This window comes from Phocoena sinus, chromosome 4 (genome assembly GCF_008692025.1).
Source record: "Phocoena sinus isolate mPhoSin1 chromosome 4, mPhoSin1.pri, whole genome shotgun sequence".
Taxonomy (NCBI): Eukaryota; Metazoa; Chordata; class Mammalia; order Artiodactyla; family Phocoenidae; genus Phocoena; species Phocoena sinus.
The window spans coordinates 17,520,849-17,542,300 of NC_045766.1; the positions used below are offsets into that span (position 1 = coordinate 17,520,849).

At 34.6% G+C, this 21,452-nt stretch overlaps 1 protein-coding gene across 1 annotated transcript in view; it reads right to left on the minus strand.

Annotated features, from left to right (window-relative positions):
- Positions 1-21,452, minus strand: part of STAG1 (stromal antigen 1) — a 444,727-nt gene that overhangs the window by 129,879 nt on the left and 293,396 nt on the right. Inside the window, exon 10 of the mRNA XM_032629925.1 lies at positions 1,963-2,086. Coding sequence (XP_032485816.1) covers positions 1,963-2,086 — 124 coding nt within the window. The remainder of the gene's footprint in view (positions 1-1,962; positions 2,087-21,452) is intronic.

A 21,452-nucleotide genomic window follows, 5' to 3' on the forward strand; every position in this document is an offset into this window, starting at 1 on the left:
ATACAGATGGCCAATAGGCACATGAAAATATGCTCAACATCACTAATTATTAAACAAATGCAAATCAAAACTACACTGAGGTACCACCTCACACCAGTCAGAATGGCCATCATTAAAAAGTCTACAAATAACAAATGCTGGAGAGGATGTGGGGAAAAGGGAACTCCTACACTGTTGGGGAGAACTGTAAGCTGGTACAACCACTATGGAGAACAGTATGCAGGCTACTCAGAAAACTAAAAACAGAATTACCACATAATCCAGCAATCCCCCTCCTGGGAATATACCTGGACAAAACTATAATTCAAAAGATACATGCACCCCTATGTTCATAGCAGCACTGTTCACAATAGCCAAAACATAGAAACAACTTAAATGTCCATCGACAGAGGAATGGATAAAGAGGATGTAGTAAATATATACAATGGAATACTATTCAGCCACAAAAAAAACAAAATAATACCATTTGCAGCAACATGGATGCAACTAGAGATTGTCATACTAAGTGAAGTCAGAAAGAGAAAGACAAATATATGATACCACTTATATGTGGAATTTAAAATATGGCACAAATGAACCTATCTACAAAACAGAAACAGACTCAAGTTGGGCAGGGAGAAGGATGGACTGGGAGTTTGGGATTGGTAGATCCAAACTATTACATTTAGAATGGATAAACAACAAGGTTCTAATGTATAACACAGGGAACTATATTGAATATCCTGTGATAAACCATAATATAAAATATAAAAAAGAATGTACATATGTGTATAACTTAGTCACTTTACTGTACAGCAGAGATTGGCACAGCACTGTAAATCAACTATACTTCAAAAAAAATTTTTTAAAAATGCCAAACCTATAAAAAAATTAATTGCTCTGAGCTGTCTAGAAAAATCAATCAATCAATCAATCAATCAATAAGTAAAAAATGCTCCACAGGCTAATAATGGTAATATATAGAAAATAAGTCTTACACTATTACCAAAATTACTGTAAAAGTCTAAGAATATAATTGCATTTAAAAAGATAAAATGAAAAAAAAAGATAAAATATCTTCTAATAGTTATGATACTTCTAACAATTCGAATAATGGAATATAACATCTTTTAAAAGAAATCATTGTTAAGATTTCTTTTTTGTGTGTGAAAATCTGGCAATTCAAGTTATAGAATGTCAGGTCATTCAATATAAAAATTCCAGCAATTTATCATTCCTATCCTTGGTTATTTAAGGATTACATACTCAGGACTTAATAATGTGAGATTCCTTTTAAGTCAGAGCCTTTTCTAAGAGAGTGGAAGTAGAGACAGATTTTAAGACCAGATATTCTAGAATCCAACAAATCTATTCAACTCTGCTAAAACATTCTACTATGATATGACCTTAGAGAATTCAAAATAAGAAAGCTTACTTAGTTCCTATATATTAAGAGAAATAGGAATCTCTTTTGATTCCAAACTAGAAAAAAATTATAATTAGCTTATTGAGAGACTACATTCTCTTAAAATTTAGATGTACCAGGTTGCCAACCTTGGTTTAAGACGGCATTACAACTAAGTAAGACACGGTTTTCACACATATGCTGATGTCTCAAGTTTCATCATGGCCACAAGTAAATAGTATTCAGCTGTATCATCTTAAATTTCCATATTATTATAAAGCTTGAGAAAAACTTTCTTTTGCGGTATGCGGGCCTCTCACTGTTGTGGCCCTCTCCCGGTGCGGAGCACAGGCTCTGGATGCGCAGGCTCAGCGGCCATGGCTCACGGGCCCAGCCACTCCGCAGCATGTGCTATCTTCCCGGACCGGGGCACGAACCCGCGTCCCCTGCATCAGCAGGCGGACTCTCAACCACTGCACTACCAGGGAAGCCCCCGATGCCATCTTAATTCCTAGCTTTCTAGTATTAATATTAGGACAAGTACATCTTCTATGAAAGCTGAGAACAGAGTAACTTACCCTGTCATGAAGAGTCCAGCCAACATATTTTAGGTAACTGTCATTTAGGAAGGCATCACTATACATTTTCATCCATACTCCAATTTCTTCAATACAAATGGCTCTAATCTCAGCAATAGCATCACTAGAGAAGGAAAAAAAGAGTCAAACCTCTGATTAATATCCAAAGCTAGAAAGTACTTCATACTCATTTTCAGCAAGCAATAGATATCAATATTATCCAAATACCGTTTTTATATCTGCCCTTGCAAAGGCCTCCAACTTGAATATCTTCTATTTTTTATATGGCTTCTATAAAATAAAAACCACCAATAGCAAACAAAAAAAAATGCTTCTGGAAATCATCTTATTTTGACTCAACTGCTCTATTTTCAATGGACTAGGAAATGACATTTGGAGCTTTCTGAAAGCCTCACAATTATTATGGGATCAATACACATGTTAAAACTTCTGAGGAACCAGAGTATCAACATCCAAATACAGGATAATGGAGAACTCAAAACGTGTTTCTCTAAATAACTGTGACTCTTTCTAAGCTAGTATACATCTAAAGAATTAAAAAATAATTTTCATGAACAAAAAATTAGTATCTATGAGGCAAAATTGTAGCAGCCTGTATTATTTGAAAATGTACAGTAGTTTACAAAACGAAGACCTTGAAGTAACTGCACAGGGAAGAAGAATAATTCACATTTAGTCACAACAGAACAATCCTGGTGACCACACTATGAAGTGGTAGCAGAACAAACCCCAAAAGTCAGGTCTCTGGCTCTGTGCCCAGACAGCTTTTCACCTCACCATAAGCATCTACTACAACCCTCCTGGAATTACTTCTACTCTAAAATCTGTGAACCATGAACAAATACACTGTTAATATTTTATTCAACAGGATAATAACTCTGGCTAAAAAAAACCCGTATTATACAATTAAGATAAATCCTTTCTTTTGTAGATCAATCTTAAAGGTTTCTGAGTTGCCATACATGAATAATTTTTAATTCTCCAATTTACACAAGGCAATCATCTGTCAAGGAGCTTTCCTTAGTTTCTCTTTTGTGATAAAATGAGTGCTAGTATTCTAATATTTAATTCTCTGCTCTAATAAATCTTAGTTCCTTCTAAGTCCTTGTCATTGCTTAAAGAATAAAAATGTGAGAAACTTTCAAAACCATACTACCAATTACAGTCTTTAGTTTTCCTACACTTTTGCTGTTGTTTATACCTTTTTCTCATGGAGAGATTCTATAGCACAGAGGCTAATGATACAGACTTTGGAGTAAGACATCCTGAGTTCAAATCCTGACTCTGCTATTTACTAGCTGCAAGTTATTTCCCTCTTTCTTAGATTTCCTCACCTGTAAAACAGGGATAATAACTGAACCTAGACCTCACAGTGACTGTGAGGATGAACTCACTTAATAAAAGTATCAATAAAAGTATCAATAAAATACTTAGAACTGTGCCTGGTACCTACTAAAACTTTCCATCAATGTTCATTATTATAATCTTTTAATTGTCATCAATCTAGACATTCATAGATGATACAATATAAAAAGTAGCTTAAAAACTGTGAAAGAATGTTCCTTGACCTTTAAAACAATGAATGTGAATGGTTCAAGGGTATTTCTTTTTTTCTAAATATGAAAAATTTCAGACATTACAAAGTTATTATGCTTTAACTTCATATATATTGTTTTACATATTTTGAAACTTTACATACATTATATCTTATAGGCTTCCTCTCCAACTAGATTTTTTCACAAACCAGTTTTGCAATTTATACACACTGATTCACACAGCTCCAAGTCCAATATATTAACCTTAACTGATGTTCAGTGTTCCTTTCTATAAATAAATTACTTATACATTCTCTCAGTGGCAGATATTTAGGTTGTTTCCAAGTTTTTGCTTTTATTAACAATGAATGGCATAAGCATTCTCGTACATGTCTGCTTGTGTAAGCGTTTCCCCTAGGGCAGTGTTTTTAAAACAGTACATTACTACCTACTAGCACATTATGAAATAAATTTAGTGAGTGGGGAAAAAAAAAGTATTTGGGATAGAAAATACTAAAATGTTTCACATGGGGTAAGGCAAGTTAAGTATTTTTTCTTGGAACATCTGTGTACTTGATGTAGGAAATGGTCAGTCAAGTCTGTGAGACACTGCTGTTATACTTAGAAGTGAAATTTACTGGGTGAGAAGGAATACACATCTTCACCTGAATTAGATATTAACAAATTTCTCCATATAGTGCTTTCATCCCTGCCTGTCACTTGGTATTGTTCTACTATTTTATATAAATTTCTACTTCTAAGAACTACAAGTTCATATACTTTGTCTTCTTCTACTGGGCTGTACAAATAAAAAAAAATAACAGCAAAAATAAAACAAAATAAAATAGCACCCCTCCAAAACCAAAACATAACCACAAAATACCCAAATCCCAAAGATCAATTACACTTATTCTCTGCTGAAATACGCTTGTACAAACCAATCAAAAAAATTAAAGCAAAAAAAACCAGGCTGAGTTTTTTATTACACAAGCTCAGAGAAGTAGGGTAAGGACACAATGAATAGGTATGGTATTTTGATTAAAACTATAGTGACTACTAAGTACAGTAACTCATAATACATAGCTCAATCATTCTTCCATTCATTACCATTGGTATTACCATTACCTCTGGTATTGAGATTATAGGTGGCTGATTCCCAAGGCTAGAGAATATAAAGGCTTAGCTTTATTTCAGTAGGAAAATATTGCTCAAAATCTTTTTTTATAACCATTTCTATGTCTAAGCCTAACCTCTAATACCTTTTTCTCATGCTTATTAGACTGCCAAAAGCTCATGTTCTTGAAACACAGCTCTTCTCTGTAAGCACTGCCGACATTTAGATACAGCTTATTTTCTTGGAATCCCAGTCCTTGTCTACTTCAGATGGTAGTCTGACGCCTCCCACTTTAACTTAAAATTTTTTTCATATCCTTTTTAGATTTACAATTTGACTATGTATGTAAGACAGCCCATTCTACTACTATTAAAAGTCCCTAGGTGATTTTTCTCCTATTTGGGTTTTGGAGCTCTAATCTACTTTGCTTGCTGATACTACCCTATTAATCATTCTCTACATGTAACTATATTATGTAATTACAGACTATACAGTAAAATAAGAATTTCTTTGTGGTGGTCTTAAAATGTCCACAAATTTTCTGTTACTATTCCCTTTGGTGGAGACACATGCTTCTTTTCTAGAATATGGGTGTACTTAGTAACTTGTTTCTAATAAATATAATTCAGTGGAAATGATGAATTTTGGCATCTGAAGCTAGGTCAAAAAAGACATAGTGACTTTTCCTTTGCTCTCTCTCTTGGATCAATCTCTCTCAGGAAAGCCAACTGCCATGTCTTAAGGACATTCTAGCTGCCTTATAGAGAACTCAATGTGGTGAGTAACTAGGTCTTCTTCCACCAGCCATGTGAGTAAGCCATATAAGAAGCAGATGCTCCAACCACAGTCAAGCCTTCAAATGACTGCAGCCTCAACCAAAGTCTTGACTGCAATCTGATGAGAGAACTTAAGCCAGAACCCCTTAGCTAGGCCACTCCCAAATTCCTGACACACAGTAACAATGAGATAATGTATACTGTACCAAGTTTTGGCGTAAGTTGTTATATGGCAAAAGATAACCAATATTCTTAGTTTTACTGTTATTGAAGGCCTTTACCAATTGAGCCATAACCAATCTTCTTTTAGTTTGGTCTATGAATGACTTCTTTAGTCCAAATAGCTCAACTGCACACATTACACGTCTGTGGTGACTCCTACACTCACAGTGCCCTCATTCCACTCTGATTACCTACAATGATTATTCTTTCAAGCTCTAGTAAACTTTCAGGTCTGCCATGATTCATGGCACATCCTCTTATTACCACAGATAGCTTTCTTTTTGCCTTCTAGGAACTAACATTCTATTTAAGTAAATGAAGTACAAAATGAAAATGCAGTATATTTCTAAATATTCCCTGACTTACTATATATATATATATATATATATATATATATATATATTTTCCCCCCTTCGGTACACGGGCTTCTCACTGCTGTGGCCTCTCCCGTTGCAGAGCAACAGGCTCTGGATGCGCAGGTCCAGTGGCCATGGCTCACAGGCCCAGCCGCTCCGCGGCATGTAGGATCTTGCCAGACCGGGACACAAACCCGTGTCCCCTGAATTGGCAGGCGGACCCTCAACCACTGCGCCACCAGGGAAGCCCCTACAATATATTTTTTGATATACAGATATTTCTTTTCTCATATTTTAGAGATCTTCAGTCTTTGATTTTTATATTACATTTATTTTTAACACCTTAATCTCTATTTGCAAAGGTCTCACTCCATTTAGAAAGATAACATTTAGCTGCAAGTGTTTGGAAGTTTCCAAAGCAAAGATTAAGTAGGGGGCAAAAAAGTTAGTAAGACAAGAGGAAATGTATAAAGAAAATCACAAGATGAACGAATTTTCACAGTTCTAGTACTGGGGCCTTGAAATGAACAACTAAAAATGAAGTTAGAATACACTTTACTTGCAAACTCAAAGAAAGAAAAAAACTAGAATAGTTCTGGGGCAATTAATCCTCTGCTGTAGCTCTTTTTTAAAGCATAAAAGAATAATTATGTTTATTTCTATGGAAAACTTACCTAATTTACTGATCCTCAGTTAGTATGCCTTTACTTTAATATCTAACAATAATCTAACAATTTAAATCTAACAATTAATTCAATCTTAATTTAATTTTAATTAATATTTAATTTTTGAAGTTGGGGTGGCAGGAGAGAAAAAGCATTAAAACTTAAAGTGTCATCTCTCCACAGCACTTCTATTTCTAGTATGTACATGCAGTAACATTTTCCCTTAATAAAGTGGACTAAGTGATACTTCTGGAAAAACCAATGATTGGTATCCATGACATGCTGATCACTTTGGCAGGCAGGTCATACTCTCACCTATATTTTCAATCCTCTTTTGAGGAACTGAAATTTTTTAAAATAAATTTATTTATTTAGTTTATTTTGGCTGCGTTGGGTCTTCGTTGCTGCACATGGGCTTTCTCTAGTTGCAGCGAGCAGGGGCTACTCTTCGTTGCAGTGTGCAGCATTCTCATCGTGGTGGCTTTTCTTGTTGTGGAGCACAGGCTCTAAGCGTGTGGGCTTCAGTAATTGTGCCTCCTGGGCTCTAGAGCACAGGCTTAGCAGTTGTGGCACAAGGGCTTAGTTGTTCCGCGGCATGTGGGATCTTCCTGGCCCAGGGCTCGAACCCATGTCCCCTGCACTGGCAGGCAGATTCTTAACCACTGCGCCACCAAGAAAGCCCAGAGGAATTGAAATTTTAGTGTACCAAAAGTGAGCTATGACAGATTCAATACTAGTATGCAAGGTCTGATTAAATTAAAAAATCAATAAGGTAACAGGAAATTAAAGAATTGTTGCTTTTATGAGAGTAATAGGTTGAAAATTTTGGCAAGACTCAGAAAGGGTGGGTCACTAAAATGAAATAAAGGCTATGTTATTTTGGTGTTGAAGACTGAAGTAAAATCATAAAAAATGATATGGATTCTGCATTCAAAATTGTGTGGTTGAGCCAAGATGGACAGGATTTATGCTTCTTCCACTTGAAAAAACTAAAAAAACTGCATAAAATAATATTTTTTAGGTGTTGGATATCAGGCAGAGCAGGGCAGTGTTATAGGCAGGGGAACGTATACAGAGCCTGGGTATTTCCCAAAGTTGAGGAAAGGAAGCTGGGACTCTAGAGGACAAGGTGGTTAGATTTTACAAGGCACAGTACCAGAGATGCACAGAGAGAGTGAGCACTGGGCATGTGCAGAAAGACCCTATCAACTCTTCAGCTGAGTATAAAGAGCATGTACATGTGAACAAACCACTCAATGCTGGGGAAAGAATGGAAAGAGCAGAGAGGGCAACCTCTGGAGCAAACATAGGGCTTGGAATACTTTGTGTTCCAGTGAGGCAGAGCAGAAAAATCTTGTAATTCACAGGGCATCAAGAAAAGTACAAAGAATGTTTTTTTCTTAGTATCTGGGTAAAGTTAACCTTAGACTAAACGCTGCCCTGATCCACTTAACAAACCTTAAATATAAGTCTTGAAAAGATCAAACATTAATTATGTCCCAGAGAAAAGTGGATGAATATCTTAAGAATACATTGTCTAGTACCCAACAAAACAAAATCCACAGTGGTTGGCACCTAATAAAATTGCCAGGCATTCAAAGAAAATGACCCATAATAAGGGGAAAAATTAATCAAAACAGAATCAGAAATGAAACAGATGATAAAACTAGTGAAACAGAACATTAAAAGTTACAACAAAATATATATATTCAAGAGGCTTGAGGAGAGCCTGGAGGTAATAAAAGAAAAATGAAGAAAACGACCCTGAAGAATATCATGACAAAACTGTTAAACTAGTTAAAAAACAAAACAAAGAATTTAAATGTAACCAAGAGCAAAAGATAAATTAACTACAAAGGACACAAGATAAGAATGACAGCAGTTCTAGTTGGAAACAAGCCAAACCAGAGATAATGGATCAATTCCTTTAAAAGACTGAAAAAAAAAAAAGGTCAACCTACGATTCTATACTAAGAGAAAACACCTTCCTTCCCGTCCCCCCAAATAACTCAAAATACAAAAGCAATCTTTTTAGTTTTCTGGAAATAGATTCAAAATGTTGAGAAGCATTTACTCATAAAAAGCTGATGAAATTTGGGCCCAGAACAGCAAAAATCTATGGCATTCTTGAATGGACATAACCCCTTCAAACACCCTAAAACTCAGAGCAGCAGGTGTAGTGGAGGTAGCAGGATTGGGAATGCCCATGAAAACCATGGTTTTAAGATGAGGAAGCTGACTTGATTGGTAGCAACATGCTAAATACCAACACCCAGGGAAGATTTCAATAAAATGAGCAAACTCTGTAAGAAATAAATGGGGAAATAGCAGAGTTCTGCTAGCCTAAAGTTACAGTCCAGGAGAGATAAATTCCTCAGATTAAGTCCAAGTAAATTATTCAAAAACAAAACCCCCAACAATATGACAAACTTCAGGGGAAAAAAAAAAATCAGAATCCAAATTTGCTAAGATATATTTTGTAAAATGCACAGTTTTTAACAAAAGATTATATGATGTACAACGAAAAAGGGAAGTAATACCTATACTTGGAAATTGAAACAGTCTAAAGAAACTGTCTCTGAGTGGGCCCAGCTGTTAAATTTAGCAACGATTTTAAAGCAGATCCAATAAATATAATCAGATTATATTTACAGATGCTATATTCAAAGAACTAGATGAGAACATGACAAGGCCTCAACCAACAGTGGATTATGATAAAGAAACAGCAACTATAAAAATAGGACCAACTGAAAAGTACAATAACAGAAATAAAAAACTCACCATATGGTTTCAGCAGCATACTTGAGTTGACAGAAAAAAAACACTGAACCTGAAGATAGGTAAACAGAAATTACCCAAAGAATAGAGATGAAAAACACTGAGGAAGGAAAAACGAGAGAGAGAGAGAGAGAGAGAGTGTGTGAGAGCGCGCACATGCATGTAAGCTCCAAAAGCCTAGGAAACAGTATCATGTATACCAGTATATGTGTGAAAGGAGTACAAACAAAGAGAAATGGGTAAAAAATACTTGAAGAATCAACTGCTAAAAGCTTATGAAATTTGATGAAAAACATGAATCTACAGATCCAAGAAGGTCAACAAAATATTAGGATAAACACAAAGAGGTCCATATCTAAACACATAAGCAAACTGTTGAAAGCCAAAGAAAAATGGGAAAAAAAGAAGAAAAGAAAATAAAAGCTACAAAAAAAGTGACTCATAAATGTACAGGGGAACAGCAAGATTAACAACTAATTTTTTACTCAGAGACAATGAAGTCCAGTAGGTGGTAGAAAGGCACTAAAAGTGTTAAAGGAAAATAAAACTGTCCACCAAGAATTCTATATCCAGCCAAACTATCTTTCAAATATGGAAGATGAAATAATGACATTTCCAGATAAACAAAGACTGCTAGGACACTTGCCTTATAAGAAACTGTAAAGAAAGTCCTTCAAACTGAAAGGAAGTAACTCTATACAATAACTCAAATTCATAGAAGAAAATGAATAATGTTGGAAATGTTAACAACAGGGTAAAGAGAGAAGATAGCATGAATACTTCTTTGTTTAATTTCATTGAAAATCTTAATATTGTATATACTGATAATAGTTAAAATGGTAATGTTGGGATAATACCAAATAGAGATAAAAGATATTTGACAATAATAGTACAAAGGAAGAACAAGAAAATGGGGCTATACTGGAGTAAAGATGCTACATTTATGTGAAATTAGTCATGCTAATGGGATGTAGTTTCTGTAGCAACCATAAAGAAAATAACAGAGATTGTTCAATGGATAAAAACACAAGATCCAACTCTAGGCTGTCTATAAGAGATATATTTCATATTCAAAGACACAAACAGTGAAAGGATGATAAAAGATACATCATACAAAAAGTAACCATAAAAGAACTAGAGATATATTATTATCAGGCAAAGAAGTCTTTGAGACAAAAAAAAAAAAAGTCATACTAAAAAAGAACATTCATATTGATAAAAAGGTTTACAGGAAGATGTAACAAAACCGCAGAATATATCCTTTTTATATGCACATGTAGTTTTTCTTTTTGGATAATCCAACTGATTAAGAAAAAAACAAGGCCCATAAAGTATAAAATGATTTAAATATCAATACCTGAAAGTGCGTTTACTAACAACAATGAAATTAAACTAGAAATTAAGAAGAGAAATTAATTTGGAAAACCTCCAAATATTTTGAAATTAAACAAGAAAACTTAACAACCCATGAGTCGAAGAAGAAATCACAAATAAAATAAGGAAATACTTAGTTCTGAATAAAATTTAATATACAACATATTTGTTATATAAAAAGTCATGGTATGTCACTAAAGTGGTACTTTGAGGGAAATTTATAGCTTAGCATGCCAGATAAGAAAGGAAGAAGGCTATACAAATCAACAATCTACCATAGGAAACTAAAAGAAGACAAGTAAATTAAAACTCAAGCAATCACATGGAAGGAAATATTAAGGTTGAAGCAAAAATTAATGAAATAAAAAAATACATAGAGTCAATGAAAGCAAAAGTTTATTCTTTGAAAAGATCAATATAAGTGATAAACCTTTAGCTAGGCTGACTGACCAACACAAAAAAGAGAGAAGATACAAATTACAAAATCAAGAATGAGTAAGGAGACATCCTACAGAAATAAAAATGATTATAAATATCATAAATAACATTATACAAACAAATGTGCAATATGCATGAAATAAAGTATTGTCTGAAAGAGACAAATTACCATAAAGAATCAACAAGGAATAGAAAATTTGGATAGATCTATAGTAAGAAGTTTACTTAGTAAATGAAAATCTTCACACAAAGGAAAACCTAGGCTTAAAGGACTTCCATGGTGAATTCTATCAAATTAATAAAACAAGACAAAACCAAAAAAAAAATCTTCCATAAACTCTTTCAGAAAATAGAGCAGGAGGGAACATTTTCCAGTTCTCTGAGGTTAGTAAGCATATTAATACCCCTTATGAAAGTAGACACAAAAATCCCTAACAAAATATTAGCAAACTAAATCCAGTAGCATAGAAAAAACATATACCATGACCATGTGGAATTTTCCCAGATTGCAAGATTGGTCTAATATCTGAAAATGAATGTAATACCTTATATCAATAAAAAAGCCTGTATTTTTATCTCAATTGAAGCAGAAAAAATGAAATCAAACAATCAATCACAATAAAAACACCTAACAAAACCAGGTTAGAAGGGAATCTCATCCTACTAACAGGTATCAACATAAAAAACTTACAGCTAATGACATTATACTTAATTTTAAAGACTAATTATTTTCCCATTAAGATCAGGAATAAAAGTAAAGCTGTCCTCTCTCACCACTTTTACTCAATATTGTACTGTAGATTCTATTCAGTACAATAGGCCAATAAAAAAATTAAAAGTGCCTTTGTTCACAAATGGCATGATCCTTTATGAAAGAAGCTACAAAAACAAAACCCCCAAACTACAGAACTAATGAAAGTATTTTATAATTTTGCAGCAATAAAATAATATTTTACATATTAATAAGGAAGAGTCTAGAACAAAAATTAAGGACACGATTCCCATTATAACAAAATAAAAATGAAAACAAAAATAAATTAAACAAAAGTAGTATAAGACGTACACTGAAAATAATAAAAATTGCTAAGAGAAACTACAGAATATGTAAATAAATGGAGATACAACCTATAGTCACAGAATGGAAAATTCAATATAATGAGGAAGGAAATTCTCTCCAAATTGGTGTACTGATTCATTATATTCTCTATCAAAATTCCAGCAAGATTTTGTGTAAAACTTGACAATCTGATTATAGAATTTATATAGAAATGTAAAGAATCTATAATAGTCATAATAATTTTGAAAAACAAAGTAAAAGGACATAACACTACCTAATTTTAAAAACTTACTCTAAAAGAAAAATACTGTATGCTCTCACTTATATGTAGACTCTAAAAATGCTAAACTAATAGAAATAGAGAGTAGAAAGGTGGTCACCAGATGCTGGGGTGGGGGGAAACTGGGGAGATGTTGGCCAAAGAGTACAAACTTCTAGTTATAAGATAAATAGGTTCTAGGGACCTAATGTACACCATACCATGGTGACTACAGTTAACAATACTGTAGTACACAGTTGAAAGTTGCTAAGGGAGTAATTCTTAAATGTTATCACCACCTAAATTATAAAAGGTAATTACTTGAGATGACAGAGGTATTAACTAACCTTATTGTGATAATCATTTCACAATATATTATGTGTTTCAAAGGATCTTGTTGTACACCTTAAACTTACATATGTTATTATGTCAATTACATCTCAACAAAGCTTTTAAGAAATACCTTAAAAGTACTGTAATCAATACAGCTGGTAAGAGTTTAAGGACAAATTAGAAAATTCAGAAATAAAACTTTGCATTCATGGTCATTTGATTCTCAAGAAAAGTGCTAAAGCAACTCAGCTGAAGAACAGCCTTTCACCAATAGTGCTTGTAAAAATGAATACCTATATGCAAAAAGTGTCCTTATATCGCACCATAAACAAAAATTAACTTAAAAAAATCATTCATATAAATTAACTTAAATGATTAAACTTCTAGAATAAAACACAGAAGAACAGTTTGGGTTAGGAAAAATGTTCACAGATATGACATCAAAAGCATGACCATAGAAGAAAAATTGATAAATTACTGCAGTCAAATTGAAAACTTTTGTTCTTCAAAAGGTAGCATTAAGAAAATGAAAGGAAAGCCAAAGGCTGGGGAAAAATATGAAAATCATTTATGTGATAATGCACCTGTATCAAGAATACAAAAAATACTCCTACAAAATCCCTCTTGATAATTGTTAGAATAAAAAGACAGACAATCAGTACAGATAGAAAAGACTTCAACAACAACCATCAACCAAGTTTGACCTAATTGACATAAAAACAAAACCATGATACATACTCTTTTCCTATGCAAATAAAAAATTTATCAAGATAGAACATACTATGGGCCATAAAACAAATATCAATAAACTTAAAAGCATTCAAGTCACATAAAGTATGTTCTCTGACTAGAATGAACTTAGGAGACAATAACAGAAAGTTCTGAGATATTTGCAAATATATACCAAACTTCTAAATAATCCATGACCCAAAGAAACAAGTCCAGATGGAAAGTAGAAAGTATTCTGAACTAAATGAAAATGGAAACACAACATATCCAAATTTAGGGGATACAGCTATAGCACGGCTAAGAAAGAAATTTATAGGAGTAAAAATTAATAGGAGAGAGAAAAGTAAGGCCTTATATCAGTGATCTCCATTTCCCCTCTGAGAAACTAAAGAGCAGAGGAAGGAAAGCCAAAGAACAGTAAAAGAATAGTAATCAAGTGAAACAGAAAGCAGAAAAATAGAGAAGTACAATTAACCAAAATCTCATTTTCTACGAAAATATAAATATAATTGATTAGCTCTAGACCGACTGATATGTGAGAGATGAAACCACCAATACTATGAACAACTTTATGCTGGTATTTCTTGAATATACTTCAACAACTTAGATGAATCTATCATTTTTTTGTAAGACAAACTGAACAGTCTTATATCTACTAAAGAAATTTAATTTGTAGTTTAAAACATCCTTACAAAGAAAACTCTAGAACCCAATGGTTTAATTCCTATCAGAGGAAGAAATAATACCAATTTTATTCAACTGTTCCAGAAAATTAAAAAGGAGAGAATACACCACAACTCATTCTACAAAGCCAGCATCACATTGGTACCAAAAACAGTCAGAGACTCTCAGTAAAATAAAAGAGTTATAGATATATATCCCCCTTAAACACAGATACAAAAATTCCTAGGGAAATTTCAGCAAATGACATCCAACAAGATAAAAAAAGAATAATAGAGAAAGGAGTGGCCAAGATGGAGGTTAGAAAGATGCTAAACTCACCTCCTCTCACAAGCACACCAAAATCACAGTAATTTTCAGAACAATCATCAATTGTTGTAAGATGTAACTTACATCACTGAAGACTGTAACTTACCAGAAAAGATTTTGTACAACAAAAGACATAAAGAAGGAACCACAACAAGACCAGCAGGAGGGGCAGACTCTCAATATAATCAAATCCCATACCTGGGTGGGCAACCCACATACTAGAGAATAATTGTATTGTAAAGGTTCTCTCACAAGAGTGAGAGTTATGAGCTCCACATCAGGCTGTCTAGGTTGGGGGTCCAGCACTGGGCAGAGAAGCCCCCAGAGCATTTGGCTTTAAAGGCCAGGAGGGCTTGATTATAGGAGGTCCACAGGACTGGGGAAAATAAAGACTTCACTCTTAAAGGGTGCATACAAAATCTCACGTGCACTGGGGCAAAGGGCAAAAGCAGTAATTTGATAGGAGCCTGGGCCAGACCTACCTGCTGGTCTTGGAGGGTCTCCTGTGGAGGTGGGGGGCAGCTGTGGCTCACCCTGGGGACATAGACACTGGTGATAGACATATCAGGGAGTATTCATTTGAATGAATGCTTGGGGAGGCTAACATCTGGCTTCAGGCATCAGCACAAGAGCTGGCCCCATCCAACAGCCTATAGGCTCCAGTGCTGGGATGCCTCAGGCCAAAAAACTAACTGGATGGGGACACATCCCCACCCATCACCAGACAGGATTCCTAAGATTTCCTGAGCCAACATCCACCTAAAGACAGGCCTCTAGACAAGGCCCTGACCATCAGAGGGCCAAAACCCAGCTCTACCCCTCCCACTAGGAAGCCTGCACAAGCCTCTAGACCAGTCTCACCCACCAGGAGGCAGACACCAGAAACAAGAAAACTACAGTCACTCAGCTTGCAGAATGAATTTGGAAATGCAGGCCAGACATTACCCTGGGACCAGCTAGGCCCTGGTCCTTGGATTACAGGAGGGGAGTGCACTGCTGGGAGCCATTGGATGTAACCTACAGAGGGGCACTTCTACAAGGTCAAGACATCACTGAAGACATCAAACAGGAAATCAAAAATTACCCTGAGACAAATGAAAACAAAAACACAACAATCCAAAACTTATGGGACACAGGAAAAGCAGTTCTAAGAGGGAAGTTTATAGCAATACAAACTTACCTCAGGAAACAAGAACAATCTCAAGAGAAATGTAACCAACTTACCACACACATAAAAATACAAATAGCAATTTAGACAAAATGAGGTGACAGAGGAATATGTTTCAGATGAAGGAACAAGACAAAACTACAGAATAACAACTAAGTGACATGGAGTCAGGCAATCTACCTGAGAAAGAGTTCAGAGTAATGATTGTAAAGATGATAAAAGGTACTGGGACGAGAATGGATGCATGGAGCGAGAAATTAGGAGTTTTTAACAAAGAATTAGAAAATATAAAGAAGAACCAAACAGAATTGAAGAATACGATAACTGAAATGAAAAACACAATAGAAGGAATGAATAGCAGACTAAATGAGGCAGAAAAATGTATCAGTGAGCTGGAAAACAGAGTAGTGAAAATCACTGCCACGGAATAGAAAAAAGAATGAAATGAAATGAGCAAGTTTAAGAGAACTAAAGCACACTAATATTCACATTATAGGGGTCCCAGAAGGAAAAGAGAGAGAAAGAGCCTGAGAAAATATTTGAAGAGATAATAGCTGGAAAGTTCCCTAACCTAGGAAAGAAAACAGTCACCCAAGTCCAGGAAGTAGAGAGTCCCATACAGGATTAACCCACAGAGGAACACACCTAGACACATTGTACTCAATTAACAAAAGTTAAAGATAAAGAGAGAGTATTAAAAGCAACAAGGGAAAAGCAACAAATTAAATACAAGGGAACTACGATAAGGCAGAGTTTCCAGCAGAAACTCTGCAGGCCAGAAGGGAGGGGCACAATATTACTTAAAGTCATAAAAGAGAAAAATCTATAACCAAGAATACTCTACCAGCAAGGCTCTTGTTCAGATCTGATGGACAAATCAAAAGCTTTACAGACATGCAAATGCTAAAAGACTAGCTTTACAACAAATGCTAAAGGAACTAGGCTGAAAAAAAAGGCCACAACTAGAAACAAGAAAAGGACAAAATTGAAAAGCTCACTGGTAAAGGGAAACATATAATAGGGGTAGGAAATTATCCATATACAAAGCTGGTAGGGAGGTTAAAAGACAAAGGTAATAAAATCATTTGTATCCAAAAAAAACAATGACAGTTAAGGGATACATAAAAAAATTAGAAAAACAGTTATTGTGAGGGGAGGGGAGTACAAATGCAGGGTATCTAAAATGCATTTGAAATTAAGATATCAACAACTTAAAACAAAAACATATCTATAGACTGCTATACAAAAACCTCATGGTAACCACGAACCAAAACATGTAATAGATATACACACAAAAAAGAAAAAGGAATCCAAACATAACACTAAAGACAGTCATCAAGTCACAAGCGAAGAGAACAAAAAAAGGAGGAAAAAAAGACCTACAAAAACAAGTCCAAAACAATTAACAAAATGGCAATAAGAACATACACATTGATAATTACCTTAAATGTAAATGGATTAAATGCTCTAACCAAAAGACACAGACTGGCTGAATAGATGCAAAAAACAGGATCCATATGTGTGCTGCCTTCAAAGAGACCCACTTCAGATCTAGAGACACATACAGACTGAAAGTAAGGGGATGGAAAAAGTTATTCCACACAGATGTAAATCAGAAGGAAGGTGGAGTAGCAATACTCATATCAGACAAAATAGACTTTAAAATAAAGACTGTAACAAGATACGAAGAGGGACACTACATGATGTTCAAAGGATCAATCCAAGAAGAAGATATAACAATTGTAAATCTATATGCATCCAACATTAGAGCACCTAAATATATAAGGCAAATGGTAACAGATGCAAAAGGAGAAACTGACTGTAACAAAATAACATTTGGGGACTTTAACACCCGACTTACACCAAAGGACAGATCATCCAGATAGAAAATCAATCAAGAAACACAGGCCTTAAATGACACCTCAGATGGACTTAATTGATATTCAGAGCACATTCCTTCTGAAAGCAGCAGAATACACATTCTTTTCAAGTGTACATGAAACATACTCCAGGACAGATCACATGCTGGGTCACAAAGCAAGCTTTGGTAAATTTAAGAAAACTGAAATCAGATCAAGCATCATTTCTGACCACAACTCTATGAGGCTAGAAACCAACTTCAAGAAAAAAACTGTAAAAAACACAAACATGTGGAGGCTGAACAATATCCTACTGCACAACCAATGGTTCACTGAAGACATCAAACAGGAAATCAAAAATTACCCAGAGACAAATGAAAACAAAAACACAACAATCCAAAACTTATGGAGGGAAGTTTATAGTGATACAAACTTACCTCAAGAAATAAGAACAATCTCAAAGAGACAACCTAAATTTACACCTAAAGCAACTAGAGGAAGAAGAACAAATAAAACCCAAGGTTAGTAAAAGGAAAGAAATCATAAAGATTAGAGTAGAAATAAATGAAATAGAAACGAAAAAAACAATACACAAGATCAATGAAACTAAAAGCTGGTTCTCTTAAAATATAAACGAAATTGATAAACCTTTAGCCAGACTTATCAAGAAAAAAAAGAGAGGGCCCAAATCAACAAAATTAGAAATTAAAAAGGAGAAATGACAACTGACACCAAAAAAATACACAGAACCCTAAGAGACTACTACAAGCAACTCTATGCCAAAAAAATTGATAACCTAAAAGAAAGGGACAAATTCTTAGAAAGGTACAATCTCCCAAGCCTGAACCAGGAATAGAAAATAGGAACAGACCAATTACAAACACTGAAATGAATCTGTGATTAAAAAACTTCCATCAAACAAAAGTCCAGGACAGAAAGCTTCACAGGCGAATTCTATCAAATATTTAGAGAGGAGTTAACACTTATCCTTCTGAAACTATTTCAAAAAATTGCAGAGAAGGAACACTTCTGAGCTCATTCTATGAGGCTACATCACCCTGATACCAAAAACAGACAAAAATATCACACACAAAAAAAATTACAGGCCAATATCACTGATGAACATAGATGCAAAAATCCTCAACAAAATACTAGCGATCTGAACCCAACAATACATTAAAAGGATCATACACCATGATCAAGTGGGATTTATCCCAGAGATGCAAGGATTTTTCAATAACCTCAAATCAATCAATGTGAGACACCACATTAACAGACTGAAGAATAAAAACCGTATGATAATCTCAATAGATGCAGAAAAGCTTTTGATAAAATTCAACATCCATTTATGATAAAAACTCTTTAGAAGGTGGGCATAGAGGCAACACACCTCTACATAATAAAGGACATATATGACAAACAGACAGCTAACATCATACTCAATGGTGAAAAACTGAAAGCATTTCCTTAAAGTTCAAAAAGAAGACAAGAATGCCACTCTCGCCACTTTTATTCAACATAGCTTTAGAAGTCCTACGAAGGTAATCAGAGAAGAAAAAGAAATAGAAGTAATCCAAATTGGAAAAGAAGATGTAAAACTGTAACTGTTTGCACATGACATGATGCTATACATAGAAAATCCTAAAGATGCTACCAGAAAACTATTAGTCCTCATCGATGAATTTGGTAAAGTTCCTGGATACAAAACATATAGAAATCTGTTGCATTTCTATACCCTAACAACAAATCATCAGAAAGAGAAATTAAAGGAACAATCCCGTTTGTTATCGCTTCAAAAAGAATAAAATACCTAGGAATAAACCTACAAAAGGAGGCAAAAGACCTGTACTCTGAAAAGTATAAGACACTGGCAAAAAGAAATTGAAGACAACACAGATGGAAAGATATACTGTGTTCTTGGATAGGAAGAATATTTTTTTTAATTAAATTTTTTTTTAATTTATCTTTTAAAAATTGTAGTTTATTTACAGTGTGTTAGTTCAGGTGTACACAATAATTCAGCTATACACGCACACACAGACACATACACACATATATTTTTCAGATTCTTTACCCTTGTAAGTTATTACAAATTATTATAGGTCCCTGTGCTATGCAGTAGGTCCTCATTCGTTATCTACTTTATATATAGTAGTGTTTATATGTTAATCCCAACCTCCTAATTCCTCTCTCCCTCCATCCCCCTTTGGTAACCATAAGTTTGTTTTCTATGTCTGTGGGTCTATTTGTTTTATAATTAACTTCACTTGTATCTTCCATTTATCTGTCGATGGACATTTAGGCTGCTTCCATATTTTGGCTACTGTAAATAGTGTTGCTATGAACACTGGGGTGTATGTATCTCTTTAAATTATAGTTTCCTCTGAATATATGCCCAGGAGTGGGATTCCAGGATCATATGGTAACTTTATGTTTAGTTTTTTAAGGAACCTCCATGGTGTTCCCCATTGTGGCTGCACCAATTTACATTCTCACCAACAGTGTAGGACGATTCCTTTTTCTCCACACCCTCTCCAGCATTTATTATTTGTAGACATTTTGATGATGGCCATTCTGACTGGAGTGTGGTGATACCTCACTGTAGTTTTGATTTGCATTTCTCTAATAATTATGATGTTGAGCATCTTTTCTTGTGCCTGTTGCCATCTGTATGTCTTCTTTGGAAAAACGTCTATGTAGGTCTTCTGCCCAGTTTTTTGATTGGTTTTTTTTTTGAGCTGTATGACCTGTTTGTCTATTTTGGAAATCAATCCCTTGGTGGTGCACTGTTTGTAAATATATTCTCCCATTCCATAAGTTGTCTTTTCATTTTGTTTATTATTTCCTTTGCTGTGCAAAAGCTTTTAAATTTAATTAGGTCCCATTTAAAAAGTATTTGTTTTTATTTCCATGATTCTAGGAGACAGACCTAAAACAATCTTGCTGCGAATTATGTCAAAGAGTGTTCTGCCTATGTTTTCCTCCTGGAGTTTTATAGTAACTGGTCTCACATTTAGGTCTTTAATCCATTTGAGTTTAGCTTTGTATATGGTGTTAGAGAATGTTCTAATTTCATTCTTTTACATGTAGCTGTCCAGTTTATCCAGCACCACTTCCTTTTTTTTAAATGATTCACATTTTATATAAATTTATTTTGTTTATTCATTTGGTTATGCCAGGTCTTAGTCACAGTTCGCAGGTTCCTTAGTTGTGGCATGCATGTGGGATCTAGTTCCCTGACCAGGGATCAAACCTGGGCCCCCTGCACTGGGAGCATGGAGTCTTAACCATTGCACCACCAAGGAAGCCCGTGGCACCACTTCTTGAAGAGACTGTCTTTTCTTCATTGTATATTCTTGCATCGTTTGTTGTAGATTAATTGACTATAGGTACATGGGTTTATTTCTGGGCTTTCTATCCTGTTCCATTGATCTTTATTTCTGTTTTTGGTGCAATACCATACTGTTTTGACAACTGTAGCCTTGTAGTATAGTTTGAAATCAGGGAGCCTTATTCCTCCAGGTCCGTTTTTCTTTCTCAGGACTGCTTTGCCTATTTGGGGTCTTTTGTATTTCCATACAAATTAAAATGGTTTTTGTTTAGTTCTGTGAGAAATGCCATTGGTAATTTGATAGGGATTGCTTTGAATCTGTAGATGGCCTTGTGTAGTAGAGTCATTTTAACAATATTGGAAGAATCAATGAAAAAAGAAAGATATAAATGAACTTACTTACAAAACAGAAATAGAGTGACCGACACAGAAAACAAAGTTTTGGTTACCAAAAGGGATGGGCAGGGAGAAGATAAATTAGGAGG